The sequence below is a fragment of the Sylvia atricapilla genome, chromosome 3 (assembly GCF_009819655.1).
Source record: "Sylvia atricapilla isolate bSylAtr1 chromosome 3, bSylAtr1.pri, whole genome shotgun sequence".
NCBI lineage: Eukaryota > Metazoa > Chordata > Aves > Passeriformes > Sylviidae > Sylvia > Sylvia atricapilla.
In genome coordinates, this window is record NC_089142.1 from 63,707,216 (window position 1) to 63,725,106 (window position 17,891).

Consider the following 17,891-nt stretch of genomic DNA (forward strand, 5'->3'; position numbering starts at 1 on the left):
CATCAATTACCAAAATGATTCAAATGGATGTCAACACATGGATGTAAGTAGAGCCAGAGTTGTGAAGAAAAAAAGAACTGGTGTCTCCCCTGGGTGGAAAATTCTGATGTTTATTCTTGAGAGCAAGTGAATTTTTTGGGCAGGAGAGAGGGAAGATAACTCCCTTGCTCTCGGATAATGCGAAACTGTAACAGGGAAATGCTCTGCATGGGAATGTACTTTACAACAGCTGATTTAAAATTACTGTTTCAAGTCACTAGATTAACTGGCAAGAAGCTAGCCTGAAGACAACCTAAGAATGGTGCCCCACAGGCTGTCTGGCCTGCCAGAGGATTTTACCCAATCGCAGACCATATCCTGACCTGCATCCAGGAAAATGACATTAAAAAGCTGGATAAGCTGGTTTTGTGGTCCCATCACCAACCGCTATGTCACATAGTTTCTGCATCTTTTTCCTCTCTCTCTTACAAGAGATGTGAGGAACTCCAGGGTAGAGGACCCAAGGAGCTGGCTGGCAGTGTCAGAACAGCATATTGGGACACAAGTTCTCTCCTCAGCTGCCCCAGGACCACACAGTGCTAACAACTATGGTCACAGTGCCCCTAATCATGGGATGCTTATAAGCAGAGAAGGTCTGAACTGGGTGCATCTGTCCACAGCTCTGGCACACCTACAGTATGGGTGAAATTGCATGCAAAAGCTATGGCAAGTGACACTTTTGTGCCACTGTTGTGTGGCCACTTTGGCTGGCAGAACTTGGTGCTGTCACCACCAGTAAGCATTACTGTCTGGCAGCAGGCAAGAATTACACTTTACAGAGCTAGGGACTTGCTACTTTTTGGTTGATGCCAATGATTTAGATTATGCCACACCAAATGTGACAGTTCCAATGTGACCGAACGAGCATGTTTTCTATCTGAAAATACCTTCTCACAGCTCTGAAGCAGCTAAAATTTTTGCACTAGGATTTCTTCAGGCAAGAAACTAAGCCTACTTTTCTATCCTGCAAATCTTTTAAGCTGACCTACCCTCTGCTTACATTTTCTAAATTACACATCTGAGCAAACCCACAGAGGTTGTTCAGGCATAGAATTCCAGCACAGAAAGGTAGTGAGGAAAAGCCATGGATCCTGGAAAGGTTTCATTATTGAGATATTGTGTTCACTACTGAATGGTTTAGGCAGCTAGCATCCAGCATCCATTTCGCCACATTCAGGCCACTACTATTGTCATTCTTTTGGATTCCTTAAGGAGAAAGCTCGGCTATTTAATTCAAGACTGGTTTTGGCTACAATGACCAGGCACCTAAGAACCAGGGGAGTTCCTCAATCACAGCACTAGGCACTTACCATAGTTCTAATTAAGTCAGGGAAGGATGAGCTTATCTTGAAGCACACGAGGTAGGTCATTCAATCCACTGGAATTAACCTAGTTGCTTATAACTGAGCACATGAATAAAATAACTTTTAAAAATAACCAGAAAGAAGTACAATGAGACAAGCAAACCCAAGAGGGTCTGGATTTGTAGTTGGCCTACATTACAAAAATTTAACTAATGAAAAGGCTAAGCACTAAGAACTCTATATAACTTTCTTAGCAGGACTGATCTAAAAAAAAAAATCTTATTTGCATGATACTCTGCAAGTCTTTACAGAATCCCTTCTTTAACAGAGCAGATGTCAATACACCTCTGAATTATGGATTGGACAGAAGTGTGTTATTGCTTTTGACAGCTCATATCAGGCACCACTGTTACAAGGACTACCTTCAGGCAAATCTTTCTTCTACAAATTTCCAGCATTTAATTTTTTTCCTTTTTAATAGAAATTCTAAGCGAGTTCTGAATTAAAGCATGCAACTGAAGTTGCACAATTGTTTTTATTTTTACTTTATTCAAAGCATAGTCTGTCTCTGCTCAGAAGATGACTGGACTGCAATTTACATTGCAAGGGATATTGAAATATGTTTGCAACAATGCAGTGCAAAAAATATACTCAGAGGGAAAAACAGTCTCTTGTTCCCAAATTATATATTAATTAAAATGCATAGATAAGCAGCAAGTACCACCAATTGGGTTGCTGTTTCCCATCCTGATAATGACAATCTCTCCTCTTCATCACCACTGGGAAGTTATATTTTTACAGCTGCACCAATGAATTCTTCTTTTTAATAGGCACAGATCACTGTCTTTATTTCTATATAAAACTATTACATATGCTGTGCCTCAAAGAGGCAGGGAATAATATAGTTTACACATACCTTTAAATGCAAATTGTTTTAGTCCTCCATTTGATATTACAGTTGAAGACAAAGCAGAACAGTTGTAAATTACATTCCACTAAGCACAAACACATTTTATGTGGAAAAACAGATTTCATAAACATTAATCTTAAAACAGTGAGAAGATATGTATCTGAGAGAGCTGATGAGTGATTATCTCATCTATTAATATTCAAGAAATTGGTGTAGAATATAATCATCCACAGAGACTGGGATTGTACAGTTGTGTTATGTCAATATTATGGATCAAACACTTTGGAGACATTTTCAAATACATGAGTTGTTCTCTGTCTTGGAGGGCCAAAGATCTGCTCAACAGCAACAAAGTTCCTGACAAGTTTTCTGAAATAATTAACTGTAAGTTTTGCTTGGTTGGTCCAGTTTCATTCCATATTTGCACCAGATCAGGACTATCTCCCTGAACCCGTAACAACATGGTTGTACAGACCCTCAAACAAGTCAACCATAATTGTTATAAAAACTAAGGCTAAAAAAAAAATTACCACTGAACTTTTTCCAACTCCTTGTAGACTTTCAATGGTGACCTTCTCAAGTGACTAACTTGACACTGTAACTGGAGCCCTAACAATTTGATTAGTTACTACAGATTATAAATTAATAAAAACTAGGAGATTGCTCCTAGCACTCAAAGAATCACTTTGCACCTTTAAAGCACTGTGGTAGCAATCTTGGAAAGAACAGTTGCTAATGCCCAACCTAAAGACAATCTGTCCTTACACAAACTAAGTTTTACCACAGAACTCTAAGTCAGATCTCAGTTCTGAATATATCCAAAATGAAAACTGAAATCACAAAAAGAGCTGTCTAGTATTATCACTGGAGAGCTCCCAAATGCTGTATTAATGGATCAGTGAAAAAACAAAGAGAAAAGATTGCCTCGACACAGCAGATTTAGCAAGGGTTCATTAAACTTCATCCACAGATGAAAAAGACTTCTGGCTGACTCCTCACTGAAAGCCTACAGAAGAAAAATCATTAAAAATTTGCCCATCAGCATGAAAAACACCTAATCCACAAATAAATGCAAGCTGGAGTTACAGGAAATAAACTAATCTTTCCTAAATAAAACTGCTGTTCACTATGGATAATAGGTAAATAGTGGGAACTAAAAGAGTCTTCCCTCTAAAGTTACTTTGGAAGACTACTTGGTTTCAAAGTAACCCTCAAGTCTATTCAAACATCACCACAACTAAGGTAGCTGCAACTCAACTGTGTGAAGTCTTCTCAGATTTAATACGAAACAAAGCTTGGAATCTTCACTGACAGAAACACAGTATAACATGTCCAGTACATCACCAATAACTAGAACAGTGAAATAAAGAACAAGTATTTGGAAAAATATCAAATCTAAAAACTGAGTTCCTTTCACAAGACGTCATTATTCTCTTTCCTGCTTGAAAATTTCTGCCCTTCAAGCTCTAAATTTCCTGGGAAATCTGAATACAGACTGAATTGAAATGCACTGAATGATATGAAAAGGTTGTCTCTGTGACTGAAGAAAACAAAAGAATGCACTAGAAAGGGAAATTTTACATGATCAATCACACCTTTGTCCGAAGAGCAACTTTCTTACTTCAATACCCATTATATTACAGTGTATCTGATTTATCTGGAGAACTTGTTTCTGTGTGAGGACTCCTGTAGTAATTTGCAATTGTTCATTAAACATTTTTTGTTGTTATCTGAGAATAATATTCTGGTCAGCCAGAATATTGCATTATTAAAAAGGTGGTAAACTCATAAATGAAAGCAACTATAAAATGCATGAGAATAAAAGAAAAAGAAAAAAAAAGAAGAAAAACATCCCAAGTGTCCTTGCTGTTTAATATTCCTTCCATACTTCCCCCTTCCTCAATATTTGGTTTCAGCTGTTTGGGTGCCACAGTTACCTTCAAAGCCTAGCTGTAGTTCTTCCAGGGGCCTTTCCTGGAGGGACAGCATTTTAGGGTCATGGCTAGTGATGGAAAATTATCAAAAACTCAAAGAGAGAAAGTAAATATCACAGAATTGCTGAGGTTTGAAGCTATTGCAATCCAGAGGTTCAGCTATAGATTAGATTCCCAGGTTCCTTTTCCACTGCTGATTTGACAATATTTGACAGTGCCTTTGTCAATACCATACGTATTCCTCCAAGCAAAGGTCTAATTGCACAAAGTAGAAGTACTTCAGCCATTTTAAAAACAACTGAAGCCAGAATTTAAAAGCATCCAGCCAGGGGGAAAAAAAAATCAGGATTCCCTGAGTCCACAAGTGAACTCAAAAGTGAATTAAATTTCAGTCTAGAACATGTCCCCTTTCTGCTGCAGACTACCTGTAGCTTCTTAGTCTAGTGCTTAACACCAACAAAATGTCCCCACTCCTCAATGTGAGATACACCCTTGCATTTCACTCAATTATAACATGGCACCACGTCACACAGCAAAATTTTTCCAACTTCTCAGCCAGCCCTACTGCATGACTGTGTTCATCCAAGGAAAGTGCTAAATTACTGTCCCTCTGATTTTCTCCATCCATCTGTAGCTGTAGAAATAGAGCAGCGAGACACTTTGGTATCTCAGTGAAAAAACATTGCATTTGATTAGTGATCAATGTATCTCTTCCCTCCTACATGAATATTCCATAGAAAACAAAAAAGTGTAAATATTTAATTATTCCATTTGAAACTGAAATTATTGATGTAAAACAAAACCATCAGCAAGGTCCTGTATGAATGTGTGATTTTTCCTTTTGACTGATACACAGCCAGTTGAGCATTGTAAAACAAACTGGTAACACAGAAGGCTTTTCAGTCTTATAGCAACAAGGATGACAGCAGCAAAGATGAATACTGAAGTAGCCTTGTGTCAGCTACACTATTCCCTCTAGTCACACTTTCTGAATTATCTGGTTCCTCAGTATCTTTTAATATAAATTAAAGCACCTAAATAACCTCACTTTAGTCCCTGGTGTGAAAATATGAATAAATCTCTACCAAAAAGTACATCAGAGATAAAGACAATAGATAAATACTAATAAATCTCTACCATAAAACACATCAGAGATAAAGACAAAAGAGTGGATAGTAATTGAGATATTCCAAAGAAATATATGTTATTTAACTGCTAAGCCAAATAAGTCTGAATGCAAAATATTTATCCACTTAGACAGCTTGTTTTGATACGTGGGAAATCAAATCTAGTTAGTACACCTGTGTTTGTTATTCATGCCCATTCATGTCAAAGAAAACCCACAGCCTTTCCCCCTTTCTCACTGAAAAGACCACTGCCTTTTTTGGGCATAAATGTGCTGTTGGCATAAGAATTACCCAGTGCTTAGCAATTATAAGGGTGTCCTGCAAGAAAAATAAACAAGGACTTCAGAGTATCACTTCTATTCTGGAAATTCAAGGGAGGAATTTCCCCATATAATCACTCTACATGAAAAACCTAAATAGAAAGGCACAATCTCCAACTGGTATTCAGAAGAAACAAACAGTCAAGCCAAGTTTGTGCAAAGGTAAGTGGTACCTCACCTAGCACAGAAGAGAGAGATAATGGGAGAGAGGAAGGCTTTGAGTTCATCTTGACAGTTGCATTTGGGCAGTAGAAATCTTCCCTGGCTGCCCAGGATGCACTCCTGCACAGCCCCCAGCCCTGCCCTTTAAGTCTGAATGCTATCAGAGTGCTGGTTTTGTGATCCTTCAAACCAGCAATCTGCAGAGCATTCCATAATACTCATCCTTAAAAATCATGAGGATTTGGTACCTAGCCACAAATAAGTCAATGCCCTTCCATTTTTACAACAGAGGCCCCAGCTATTTGCTTTTTTTCAGTTCTGGAAGAGATTAGGTTGTGGAAGTCAAGCTGGCTGGGACAGAAAGTGGCCTGGCCTTGATTGGTCACACAGGAGGCATCAACTTAAGGCAGTGGGAAGCAGGATGTTGAGAGGGAAAACAACTAGCTAGGTTTTGGTGAGAAGAACAGGATTATGGGGGAAGTTATGTTGATTAGGTGATTGCATACTAGGCAATGTTTCTTGTTCTTGTCTATGATTGGTTTGTAACACTTGCTGTACAAGGTTATGTAACAAGTTCACACTGATGACTGGCTCCCTACCCTCAGATGTAACCCTATAGATGATTAAGCTTACCCTATTGTTTTGTCTTTGGAGATTGTCCTCTATGCCCTTTGTTGTTTTGCTCATTATTAAAGTTTACTTTTCCAGGCTACTCCATTGTTCCTGTCTCTATTTCACTTGCCACTCCCAGCTCCTTCGGTTCTGAGGTCACGACACCAATGTGACACCAGCTAGCACTCCTCTCCATTTATTTACAGCAAACATTACAGCTAATCATACCATTCCTGTCTAAGGATAGCCCCTCACAATACTTGACATGCTCCAAAAGTGTGTGAAGCAAGGCAACTAACTGCCCTTGCATCTCTTCCCTATGTTCTTCCTTTCATTGCCAATGCCAACATGCAGTCATCTGAATGTAAAAAGCATCTTTACAGAATGCTCTCCTCAGCTAATCAGATCCCTTCAGACTTCCATTTGTAGTACAGGTCAGTCACAAAAAAATTACATAAATATCCAAGACATTTTTCTGATAGTATGTGAAGCATATTTCTGGTATACTTATTGGGAACTGTGGGAGATACTTTGGATAGGATTTTAAAAAACCCTAAACACAGGTGACTTAGGAGCTTACATGCCAGCAACTTACAGTGAATTCTGTACTCCTTTACGTCTACTTTCACACTGATTTTGCATGACTGAAAGCTTTTGTAATCTTTGACAGTTACATTCTTAATACCTGTGAGACTGGTGCAACTGTGCAGCAAGTCACAAAGAACCAGGCTGGCACTACAGATTACACAGTTTTACACAAACTTGCTCACACTCGTGTAATACCTATCTGCACTAGATAAAGAATGTATTTTATCTCCTCCAGATGGAATAACACAGTCTAATGTACAATCATAAGCTGTCTTGAGGACACATTTTAGCAGATCCAGGGACATAAACACATGGCTGAGACCAGCTGCTAGAAATCTCCCTCCTTCCCCCCGCAAGGGCTGTAGTCATTCATCAGGCCTGGGTTAGCTAACAACATTTTCAAGTGCTCCAACGGCACCTGTAACCTCCACGTTACAATCTGAAGAGTTGTCTGCTTGATTTGACTGTCAGGCAAGGCTCAGATCTTATGCATCTGAGTTTTAACTGTCCTGATCACAATATGTTTTTGACCTTCTGGTCTCTTGAAATATTTAAATCAAAATAGAATTCTGCTTTGTTCTCTGAATGTAAAGTAGATGTTGTAGCCTGATTTTTACCATACACATATTTTGCTCAGAAAAGGATTTGCATATCAAAATTTCACCCAGTGAAATTAAGACTACGTTCTCTTTTCTCTTTTGCACTTAAACTGGAATGGAACATGTTTTTCTAATAAAAAAAAGAAAAGCATACATAAATACAGGGTTTTGGCTTGGGTTTTCTGTGGTTTGATGTTTTGAAATTATTTTTGCTTCTCACATGTCGAGACAACTTGAGAAGATATTTACTCAGAACTGTAGCAAAATACAGTGTTCACATTCTTCTTAGTGCGGAGGCTTTGCCTCACAGATGTACATTAAGGCTTTCAAAGAAACTGTGCATGCAGATTCTGAATCTGTAACACTAAAGAATGTAAAAAAAGCAACTTGGAAAAAATCACTGCATTTCAAGAGGGACCTGTTGGTTCAGTACTGCAAGTACTTTATTCTTCCCTTTTCCCTCTGTAGAGACAAAAGAGGCAGGAAGGAGTTGTGCCAGGATGAGGAATGCAGATCAGGGTGTCGTCATTTAAGCCTGGGGCAGAAGCCTGCTGCCATAAAACAGGTAACAGTCCACCCAAATACTACTCCCTTTTTTGTTGCTGGGTTTACCCCTCTGCACATTCTGACACTGTGTGCACATTTCATCTCCAGTGGTAAAGAGTACAACTCATACAGAGCAGTTTCAGAGTGGATAACATATATTCATTATGTCACATGAAAGAAACAAAATAACTAATCTATGCACTTTGAAATAAAAGATGGTCAAGGAATAGATCCAAATATATCAATTGGTATAATTGAAGGTATAATAAACATGCAAAAAGGACCATCAGGTTTGTTCCAAAATGGTTTCAGCCAATGATCAGCTGTAGCACCACAAACCCTGCAGCACAAAGTTTACACCCAAACATCTGAAAACTGTCCGCCATCACCTTGCTTTGTACAAATAATACAGGTATTGCCAATACTGATATAGAAAAGTGACTTCTAAGTCATACAACCAATGATCACAGGGCAAGGAATTTCAGTATTTTCTTCCCCCCCAAAACAGTACCTCCTGGCAGCTGAGCACACAGGTGAATGCTAGAGTGCTCCTAGAAATGGAAGCTCTGACAGAGTATATCAAACAATAATTTCCCTTATGCACTGGTTCAGGGACATTTTGATGTCTAAATAAATCATACACCATCATTAGAATTTTACAAAGAGAAAATACAACTAACAAATTACACAGCACCTATGCACACACAATGCAAAATTACAAGTGTGCACAGCCCACCTCATGATCACTAAAGGTCAATAACAAAATTCCAGATCTGTGGAATTTATCTGTGCCCTTCCATGGAGGAAATTGATTGTCCTGCTTAAGTTTGCTAAAACTGGAACCACCAGTATTCTGAATCTTAATGAAAATTATCTCCTATTTAATCAAAAGCAACACAAAATAGAAATGAAAACAACTGACATCTGCCCAGTAGGAAAAGGAAATCAAATACTGTCCTAAAATGAAGATTTTCAAGGCAACAGCCAATTTATTTGCTAACCTCAGCATTCAGTCATGCAGCCTCTGTTGCAAGCACTGATGTGTGTGAAACACTAACCTTCATCACTTCAACTTGCAGGTCTTCATTGAGTGAAGGAGTCACTTTGACAGCATTCAGCATCTGATTAAGCAACTGTTTCTCATCTGAGTCTGTTTCCACGGATACAAACCTCTCATCAGACAGCAGCTTCTGCAGAGAGAAAATGGCAATGTACATGTTAAGACAAAAACTGCCTCTGCAAAGTACTGTGCTTAAACCTATTAGCCCTTGGTACTATGGTGGCTAGGCTCTCTGTGTAAAATTTTCAAATTAATCCTATAATATAAAATATAAGAAAAACAGCAAAACTGGGAGATCTGTGTAACGTCAGCTGCCATTCCAGTATCATCTTTACCCATCCCACTTCTCCAGTGACAAGAAGAAAGCAGACATCAGTAACTGATAAATCACTTCAAATAATGTCCTCAGCAAAACCTCTCAGTATTTTAGAAGCTGGGAGCGACTGGAATCTTTGCAGACCATCTCCCCAGACTGTCAAAACAACGACAACAACTTAAAAAAACCCCAACAAACAAACAAACAAACAAAATCCAACAAAAAACCGCTCAGGTTAGTATTCTGGCCAACTACTGCCCAACAGGAGATAGTCACCTACCATCCCAATTACTCCAATAGTGTACAGAGCACAAGTGCTTGTGGAAGTAGCACTTCTGATCCCTGGCAAGACGTGTTTTGTGTCATACAGAAGTTGACCATTAATGGATACAATCAAGTCCTCAGATGAAGAGTACAGTTAACAAGTGACTAACAGACACATAGAAACTAACCCAAGCTGAGATCATACCAAAATTCCTTGTCCTGACATTGGGTTGGTTGAACTGAATTCAATACAGACTGACTGTATTATTCAGACTGATCAGATTTACTTTGTCCAGTATCTCAGAAACTACCTCCTGACATTGTCAATGGCACTATTTCCTTGGAGTTCTGCCGAAAATGCCTCTTCCATATAGTCTGTAGCCATCTTCATGGGTGTCTCTTATTAGTGGCAGGCATCCTGCAGGAGCTATATCCACACAAGTCTTTTCCCAGTTCCTATCTTCTCAGAAGATCCCACAACAGAGCAAAACTAGCTTGTCTTAGATCCCAGAACCTTGCTCTGTCCTAGCAGAGACTTCAAGCAGCCCACTTTCCCCTCTACATTCTCCATCACTTTTGTAGTGATGCTCATCCTCAGCTTCAACCTTGCAGTGTATTTCGCTGATTCACTCCTACTTCTTACCTTCCATGCTTGTACTGGTTTTGGCTGAGATAGTGTTAATTTTCTTCATAGGAGCTCAAAGAGTGCTGTGTTTTGGATATGTGACCAGAAGAGCACTGAGAAAACACCCATGTTTTGCTATTGCTGAGCAGAGCTTAGGCAGCATCAAGGCTGCCTGTTTCTCACACTGGTTCCCCAGCAAGTAGGCTGGGGGTGCAGAAGAGTTTGGCAGGGGACATAGCTGGGACAGTTTACCCCAGTGTGAGCAATGGGATATCCCAAGCCATATGACACTGGGCTCGGCAACAACAGCTGGGCAAAGAAGGAGGAAATGGAGGGGACACAGACATTCAGAGTTAAGGCATTTTTTTTCCAACATAACTGTTACAGGTGATGAAGTCCTGCTTTCCTAGAGATGGCTGAACACCTGCTGCTCCGTGGGAAGTGATGAATGAATTTCATATATTCATTTATCTGAATATGCAGTTTTGCTTTTGCTTTAAACTTTGTCTTAGCCCACAACTGTCCTCACTTTTACCCTTTTGATTCTCTGTCCCATACCTCTCAGAGGGAAAGAGTGAGTGGGTAAAGCCGAACTGCCAGACAGGGTTTACCTCACAATGTTTAAAGCATTTCCCACATATCAGAATATCAAGTGTTTGAGCACTGAACAGCCTGATGAGATTTAACTCAATCTGCAGTGAGAATAATGGGGTTTTCTATTTAAAGAAGAATGTTTAGTTCAGGATGGGAGACATGGAGCTGTTGGAGACAGTCCAGGGAAGGTCTGCTAAGATGACAAAGGGACTGGGGCATCTCTCTTATGAGGAAAGGCTGAGAGCTAGGACTGTTTACACTAGAAAAGAAAAGGCTCAGGGAGATCTCACCACTATATATAAAAACCTGAAGAGTGTTTGCAAAGAGAAGAGACAGGAACTTTTCAGTGGTGCCCACTGGCAGGACAAGAAGCTGTGGGAAAAAAACTGAAACACAGAAGGTTTCCTCTGAACACCAGGAAAAAATTTACTGTAAGGGTGATCAAGTACAGGTTGTCCAGAGAGTTTGTCATGTCTCCAGCCCTGGAGGCACCTCTTTTCCAGTCTAAACAGTCGCAGCTCTCAGCCCTTCCTCGCTAGAGAAATGCCCCACTCCCTTTGTTATCTTAGCAGCCCTTCTCTTCTACAGCCACACCCTTCCCCAATATGAGGAACTCTCTAACCAAGTGTCTGACACCTCACATGCTGGATTAAGTGAATTTGAGCAATCTACTTACATCCTTATATTCCCAGAACAACTTCATTCTGGCCCTCCAAGGAAAAAATCTTTTTTGGAAAATGGATTTTACGCCCCAGCAGTGTGCCCAGCCTTTTCCACGACTAGCATCTCCCTGGTGATAAGCATTTACTGACCTATACTCATTTGTCCGATTAAAAAAACAGTAAACTGCTTTGGTTTTTATACTGTCAGACCCAGGAGAGTCTTTTTGTTGCTTGTGCTGCACTGCTGTTTTCTTTTGCAATTTCACAGACTTCCAAATCAGATGGCGTTTCTACTGTTTTCAGTGTACATAAAAACCCAGATAAGTGACCACACGTAAAAAACACAGGTCCCTGATCTTCTATTAACCTCTCCATCTTCCAAGCACTGCTGTCCTCTTTTCTAATCAAAGAAAACAGCAAATCTCAGCTTAATTTCTAAGATGCTTAGCAGTGGCAAACTTTTCTGGGAGTAGCACAGGACCCACAAGGAAGAGTACATCTACATTTCAATGTTAAAATCCAGGACCTCCCACCTATCTGCAAAACATTTTTAGCTTCTACAAAATCATCAGCCTTTACTTGCATCCTAACTTCAGAATAGAAATATGAACATTATTGTTAGGTTCATCTGAGGACAGATGCTTTTTCTATAGTATTTTTCAAAAGAAAAGAGTAGATTTTCATGACACCCACTGCCTGCCAACACACTCCCACCCTAAACCCATACCTGCATCCCTGCTAGAGCTTGTTGGGCCAGCTTCATGCTCTTTGATTCCAGAGCCAGTTGAAGAGGAAGGAGACACTTCTCCCTAGAGAGAAAAAAAAAAAAAAAAAAAAAAAAGTGAGCTGGAAAAATGCAACTAAAATTGGTGTTCAAGTACCATTCCAGAAGAGCTGTATCAGTTTCAGAAAGATCATGCTTGCATATAGCAGCTAAAGATAATTTCACAATTCTGTGAAGCACTTTTACCCTTTAAAGAAAGCTGGCATATTTCTTTACACATTTCTAATCCAGAAAGCACCTTAAGTGCTTTTACATTGTGTCTTAGTTATACTCCCTCTCTTAAAGTGAGGAGAACTTGCATTTGAAATTAGCAGATCAACAGGTGCCAAAACCAAAATACCTGTGCATTAACTGGTACTCCATCAGCCAGACACACACACAGGAAAAAAATAAGGAAAAAAGATTACTACAGTGTATAGTACTAACTGAATCATACTAAAAACTGATGGTTATTTGGACCTGCAACTCTTCTAGGCAGAACACCACATTTTTTCTGACTTCCTGCAGATTTTTGTAACAGCATATAAACATTTTGGGCATTATTACTATAGAATAAATTTATTCTCACATTAAAATGGAAGGAGAGGGGAAAACGAAGAAAGTCATAAGCCACTGGAGTGGATCCAGTTCAGTTTCATGATAATGAAGACAGGTGGGAGCTCCTATGGCTTATGTGTAGCTACCCCGCACATCAGCATGTTGCCTGCCATCTGTCATCACATACTGCAATGAGCAGAGAACAATGAGAGCTTTGATACATGTCCCAAAAAGAAGAGCAAAAAATGTCAAACAGGAGGATGGAAATTAGAACAGATTCAATTAGCTGAACTTCCCATCCTTGCTAAAAATGTTTAACTGAAAATCTAATTAAGGTTGCTGCAGACTGTGTTCCCACTATATTCTTGGAGAAAACGAATTGCCATTGTGTCATTTCCTCTTCTTGTTACACACTCAGTCAATTAAGCCTTTAGCATTTCCATGCTACAGCTATGAAACACCTGCAGAGATATCTTACAAAGTTGATTAGCTTGAGCACCTTTCACACTTCAGTTCAACCTGCCATCTAAATGCTTCATCTGATAGCATGAAAACATGAAGGACAGGACAGATAATCCTCAGGCAGAACAGGAGAATCATGTAAATTAACACAGTCCCTTCTAATGTCTTAAGAATTCTGTTCAATAAGGCTGCAAAATAGGGAATGCAGATCAGAATTACCTCAACGGATTTGAGTGCAGTGAAGAGAGGCATTGAAGTTTCCTCTTATACCTTGCAGCCCTTTTATAATTCCACTCTGTTTTGAGCAAACCCCCACCACAGGGTTACTGTGGTCATTGCTTACTGCTCTGTCTGCAGCTCTGTATGGTTAAGTGACAATTCATGCAGGTTTTGTAGCACTACACATGTAAGACATTTTACATAACTGAAGTTCTCAGAATAAGCTGATGAACAAGAATACACTTCAAAACATGTTTTAAGAACGTTGTCCACTTACATAATGTACAGAAAGTAGTTTCACACTGTAACTCTTAAGTATCCATACTGTTGCATGCTGGTGTGGACATACATATACACAGCTTGAAGCACAAATACCAACTTCACCCTGACTGAAACACAGCAAGTCCAACACAGAGGGAGAATGAAAGGAACACCTTTGACTTGGAAGAGGAAGCTATCTGACAGGGCAAGCAAAAAAGCTCAGCGACAGAACCAAGTGCTTAATCCAGGGCCAGTAACTCCCAGAGCACAGGTGTCCCTCCTGAGCTACCCCACTCCATGACTGCCAACTTTGCCAACTGCAGAATGAGTGATGAGAACACATACAGCCTTTATATTCAGCACACCAGGTTACAATGACCTTTCTAGTTGTCCAAGCTTGCTGTGGCTCGTCAACCTATCATCTCACCTCTTTCCTTGCGGGTCTGGAATAAGGGATGCTATGGCAGGTCAGTCAAAACAGACTGCCAGAAAGGTCAGAGCAAGATAAATTACTATAGTAAGTAGAGAGATCATAAAAATCTTTCTATTCTCTTTGTAATGACAAAAAAGCCTTTAGTGAGAAAAGAATAATGGCTCATTGATCCACTCTCATAATAAAAACTGTAATGAAGATAGGAAATTGCTTAATCTTAACTCCTTGTTGTTAGTGCCTGAAACACAGTCTCATAGCCCATCTTCCCCTCCTTGACTTAGGGAATGGGACATGATAAATGAAACATTTTTCCCTTCATGCAAATGGTGATAATCTTATTATTTTTAATCCCATTTCTGAAAATTAAAGATGAAAAATAAGACAGCTCTCTGCATTATCTTCCTGCTGAAAATTACATAGGAGAAGCAAAATTCAGAACTCAAGCATGCAGAACTTATCAGCATGCAGTTTGCATTCCACAGAATAATTCACAGCCTAGTCAAAGAACAGATAAGAATTTGATTCACCACTGTTGCCATTTTCTGATACACTGTTTATTAGGCAGGATAACAAAGTCTGACATTTTTTAGTCTGAGTAACCAATGATTGAAAAGATTTTTTCTGTCTTGGCTGCCTAAAAAGAACAGAGTAGGACAGTGTAATATTATTAGCATCACATACTCAAGCAGAAGAGTTGGCCCATGATGAGAAAATAATTGGTAGAGATGAATTCTCAGAATCCTCCAAGTACCCACAGCTGCTATCCTTTAATAAACCAAACAGAAGCAAACACTCTCCTTGCACAAAAAGGAATGATTTAATTTATATAAAACAAATTCTAGTGTTGTATATATGAACACATGCACATATAAAAATAGAAACATAAATCTTTTTTCCTGTACTGGTTTAAAGAACGTTGATAAAAGATTCCACCAACAAGTTTAGGCATAATGGAAGTACTTAAAACCTGGACAAGGAACATGGAATAAATGCATCACTTTTCAAGTAACGTCTCTTCAAGAAGGAAGATTTAAGTCCTTGCTCACATTCTAGAGAAATGATCACTACAGAAGCATGATTTTACACTTACAAAGAGAATCACAGTCAAGCTAAGGATGGAGAGAGATTTGGAATCCACAGTATGTAAATACAGAGCAAGTTCTCCCACCTTCACAAGGCAGGAAGTCAAACCAGATGATTACAACCGACCCCTCCAGCACTAAAATTTGTATCTCTGTGCAAGTACCATCAATAGTACTTAGAGACATAGTAGAGCAACAGGATAAGAGACAAAAACTGAAGCCTTCCAGCTAGAACCTTCCTTTTCAAGAAAAAAACCCAAATTATCTTTATGACACTGTGCCACTACAAGATGATCACACACCATTAGACAACTTTGGTGCAGTTTACAGGTCCTGGGGAAAAAACATTTGGGAGACTGTTGCCAAACTGTGTAGATATAAATGCTGAGTTGCATCAGCAGGGCCAGGATTTTACTCCAGTTACTCACAAGCATAGAGACACTTGTGGGCATTTTTCCCATATCATGAGATTTGCCTCATATATTTGCACATATCAGGTGAGCTCCCACTTTAGTAATAACTAAAGAGATTGTAATTTATGGCTGAAGGCATTTTCATTTTTCTGCCTCACCACTTGCATCTTATTTTTTAAAGAATCTCATTCTTTTTCTTCCTACAGAGCACAAAACTCTTTTCTTTTATCCAGTTACAATGGAAAGGCTTCTTCTCCTCTGACTTAAGGTTAACGCTCCTTTTCTTTCCACATCTGATTTTCTCACCTCGGGTGCTGAGAGATCAGCTCTCTCTCAGAGTTCCATTAAACTCAGTATTTAATTTTTCCTTCCGCTTTTTTTCATGTATTCCCTCTTCCCTCCAATCCTTTTGCTTTTCAAACCAGTCACAGTCTTCATCCAACTGTTAAATAAGCCTGCCTTTGCGGGGAAATATGAGTTGCTTATCAGAGGACGTTTAATGACACAGGGGGAAAAAAGGGTAGAATAATACCTAAATGTAATTTCACAGTCTCCTAGCTAGAACTTCAACAATTCCTTTTTCAACCTGGAATCTTGAATAAGATTGCAATTTAAAACTGTTTGGTATTAAAGAAGTGACAACAATGGTATTTATAATCTTTTTTATTTACATCCTTTCTAAGATAAATGAATTTGCCACTACAGAAGCAGCATAGCTCTACTCATGGGAAAGGCAAACGTGAGCAATTTAATCTTCCAGCCAACCCAGTGCAGCCAAGACCACAGAATTCATACAAGCGTAATTAAGTAGCTCAGCACAGTCACTCAGCTGGAGAGCACTTCAGAGGTCATTTGCCTCCTTGCTACACTAGCTAATAACATCTTGATTTTAACAGAAACACAAAGTTCCTAGATAGGAACTTGTTGTCAGGATGAAAACAAAAAGGAACAAGAACAAAAAAAAAAGCCCATAAGCACAAGGCGTACCTTTACTTGCAAGGAGAGGAAGAGAGACAGCAAAATATTCTACACGATATTAAAGTATGATGGACAAGGCCAAAATAATAATCAGATGCTTCTAGTCTCCAAAGTTCTAGTGTAATCTCTCTCTGATACATTATCATTGCTCTCCCTGGAACATCCACCCCCACAGATATTTCCCCTTTGTGCACAAAGTATTGTAGTGACTTAAAAACTCTGATCTTAAAGAACTTGATGACACATGAAAACCTCACCAGGTCTTGATTGTAAAGCAATCTGCAGCCTTTAGATTATTTTGTTGATTATTATTTGAATTAGAGTATGAAGATGAGGTGACAAGCTGGACTTGGTCAGCCTACAATTCTGAAAGCTTGTCAAACTATTCCATGAAACCTCTCTTCCCTATATTTGGCAAGTAAGCTATATTTGGAAGGTAAGCTAAAGATCTGTCTACTGAAAGCATTTTTGTTTCAAATTTTAAGTAAAAAATAACAAAGTGTTTTATGAGAATAAAGCTTCCACCAGGAGAAGTTTAACAATGCTGGGAGAAGGTAGGGCTGAGGGAACAGAAAAAGAGACACTGAGGTACATCCTGCAAATTACCTTATTTTCTTCACTGCAGCTGTGAGTTACAGAAATCAGATGAAGCAATGGGAGAATGAGGTATATTTCTGGTCATTACTAGTTACATTTTGAAGGTCAATGCTGTAATCTGCAATGCCATTCAACTTTCACAGCAGTTCAGTGCTAGATCTTGACAGACCTAAGGGACGGATGCTAAAAATATCCCATGTTTGCAATGCATTACGTAATTTTATACTCACTGCACTCCAGCATATTCAGTTTCTTAAGCAAGCAAACACTCAAGGAAAAGAAAGGTAGTGAATTTCCTGCAGCTTTGTTACTTTTCGTGGAATGTAAATAAAAGAAATGTGAGAAAATACTTTCATTATTCCCACTTATACCTTCATTTTCAAAACAAAGAAAACTCATGACTTGCACAGCATCACACAAAGACCAGAGCAGACTAAAGCATCATTTAGCAGGAAAACAGTCC

At 39.1% G+C, this 17,891-nt stretch overlaps 1 protein-coding gene across 1 annotated transcript in view; it reads right to left on the minus strand.

Moving 5' to 3' along the window:
* Positions 1-17,891, minus strand: part of ARFGEF3 (ARFGEF family member 3) — a 79,209-nt gene that overhangs the window by 53,273 nt on the left and 8,045 nt on the right. The window contains exons 3-4 of the mRNA XM_066315604.1: positions 12,390-12,471; positions 9,200-9,331 (exon numbers count right to left, since the gene is read on the minus strand). Of these exons, the coding sequence (XP_066171701.1) occupies positions 9,200-9,331; positions 12,390-12,471 (214 nt within the window). The remainder of the gene's footprint in view (positions 1-9,199; positions 9,332-12,389; positions 12,472-17,891) is intronic.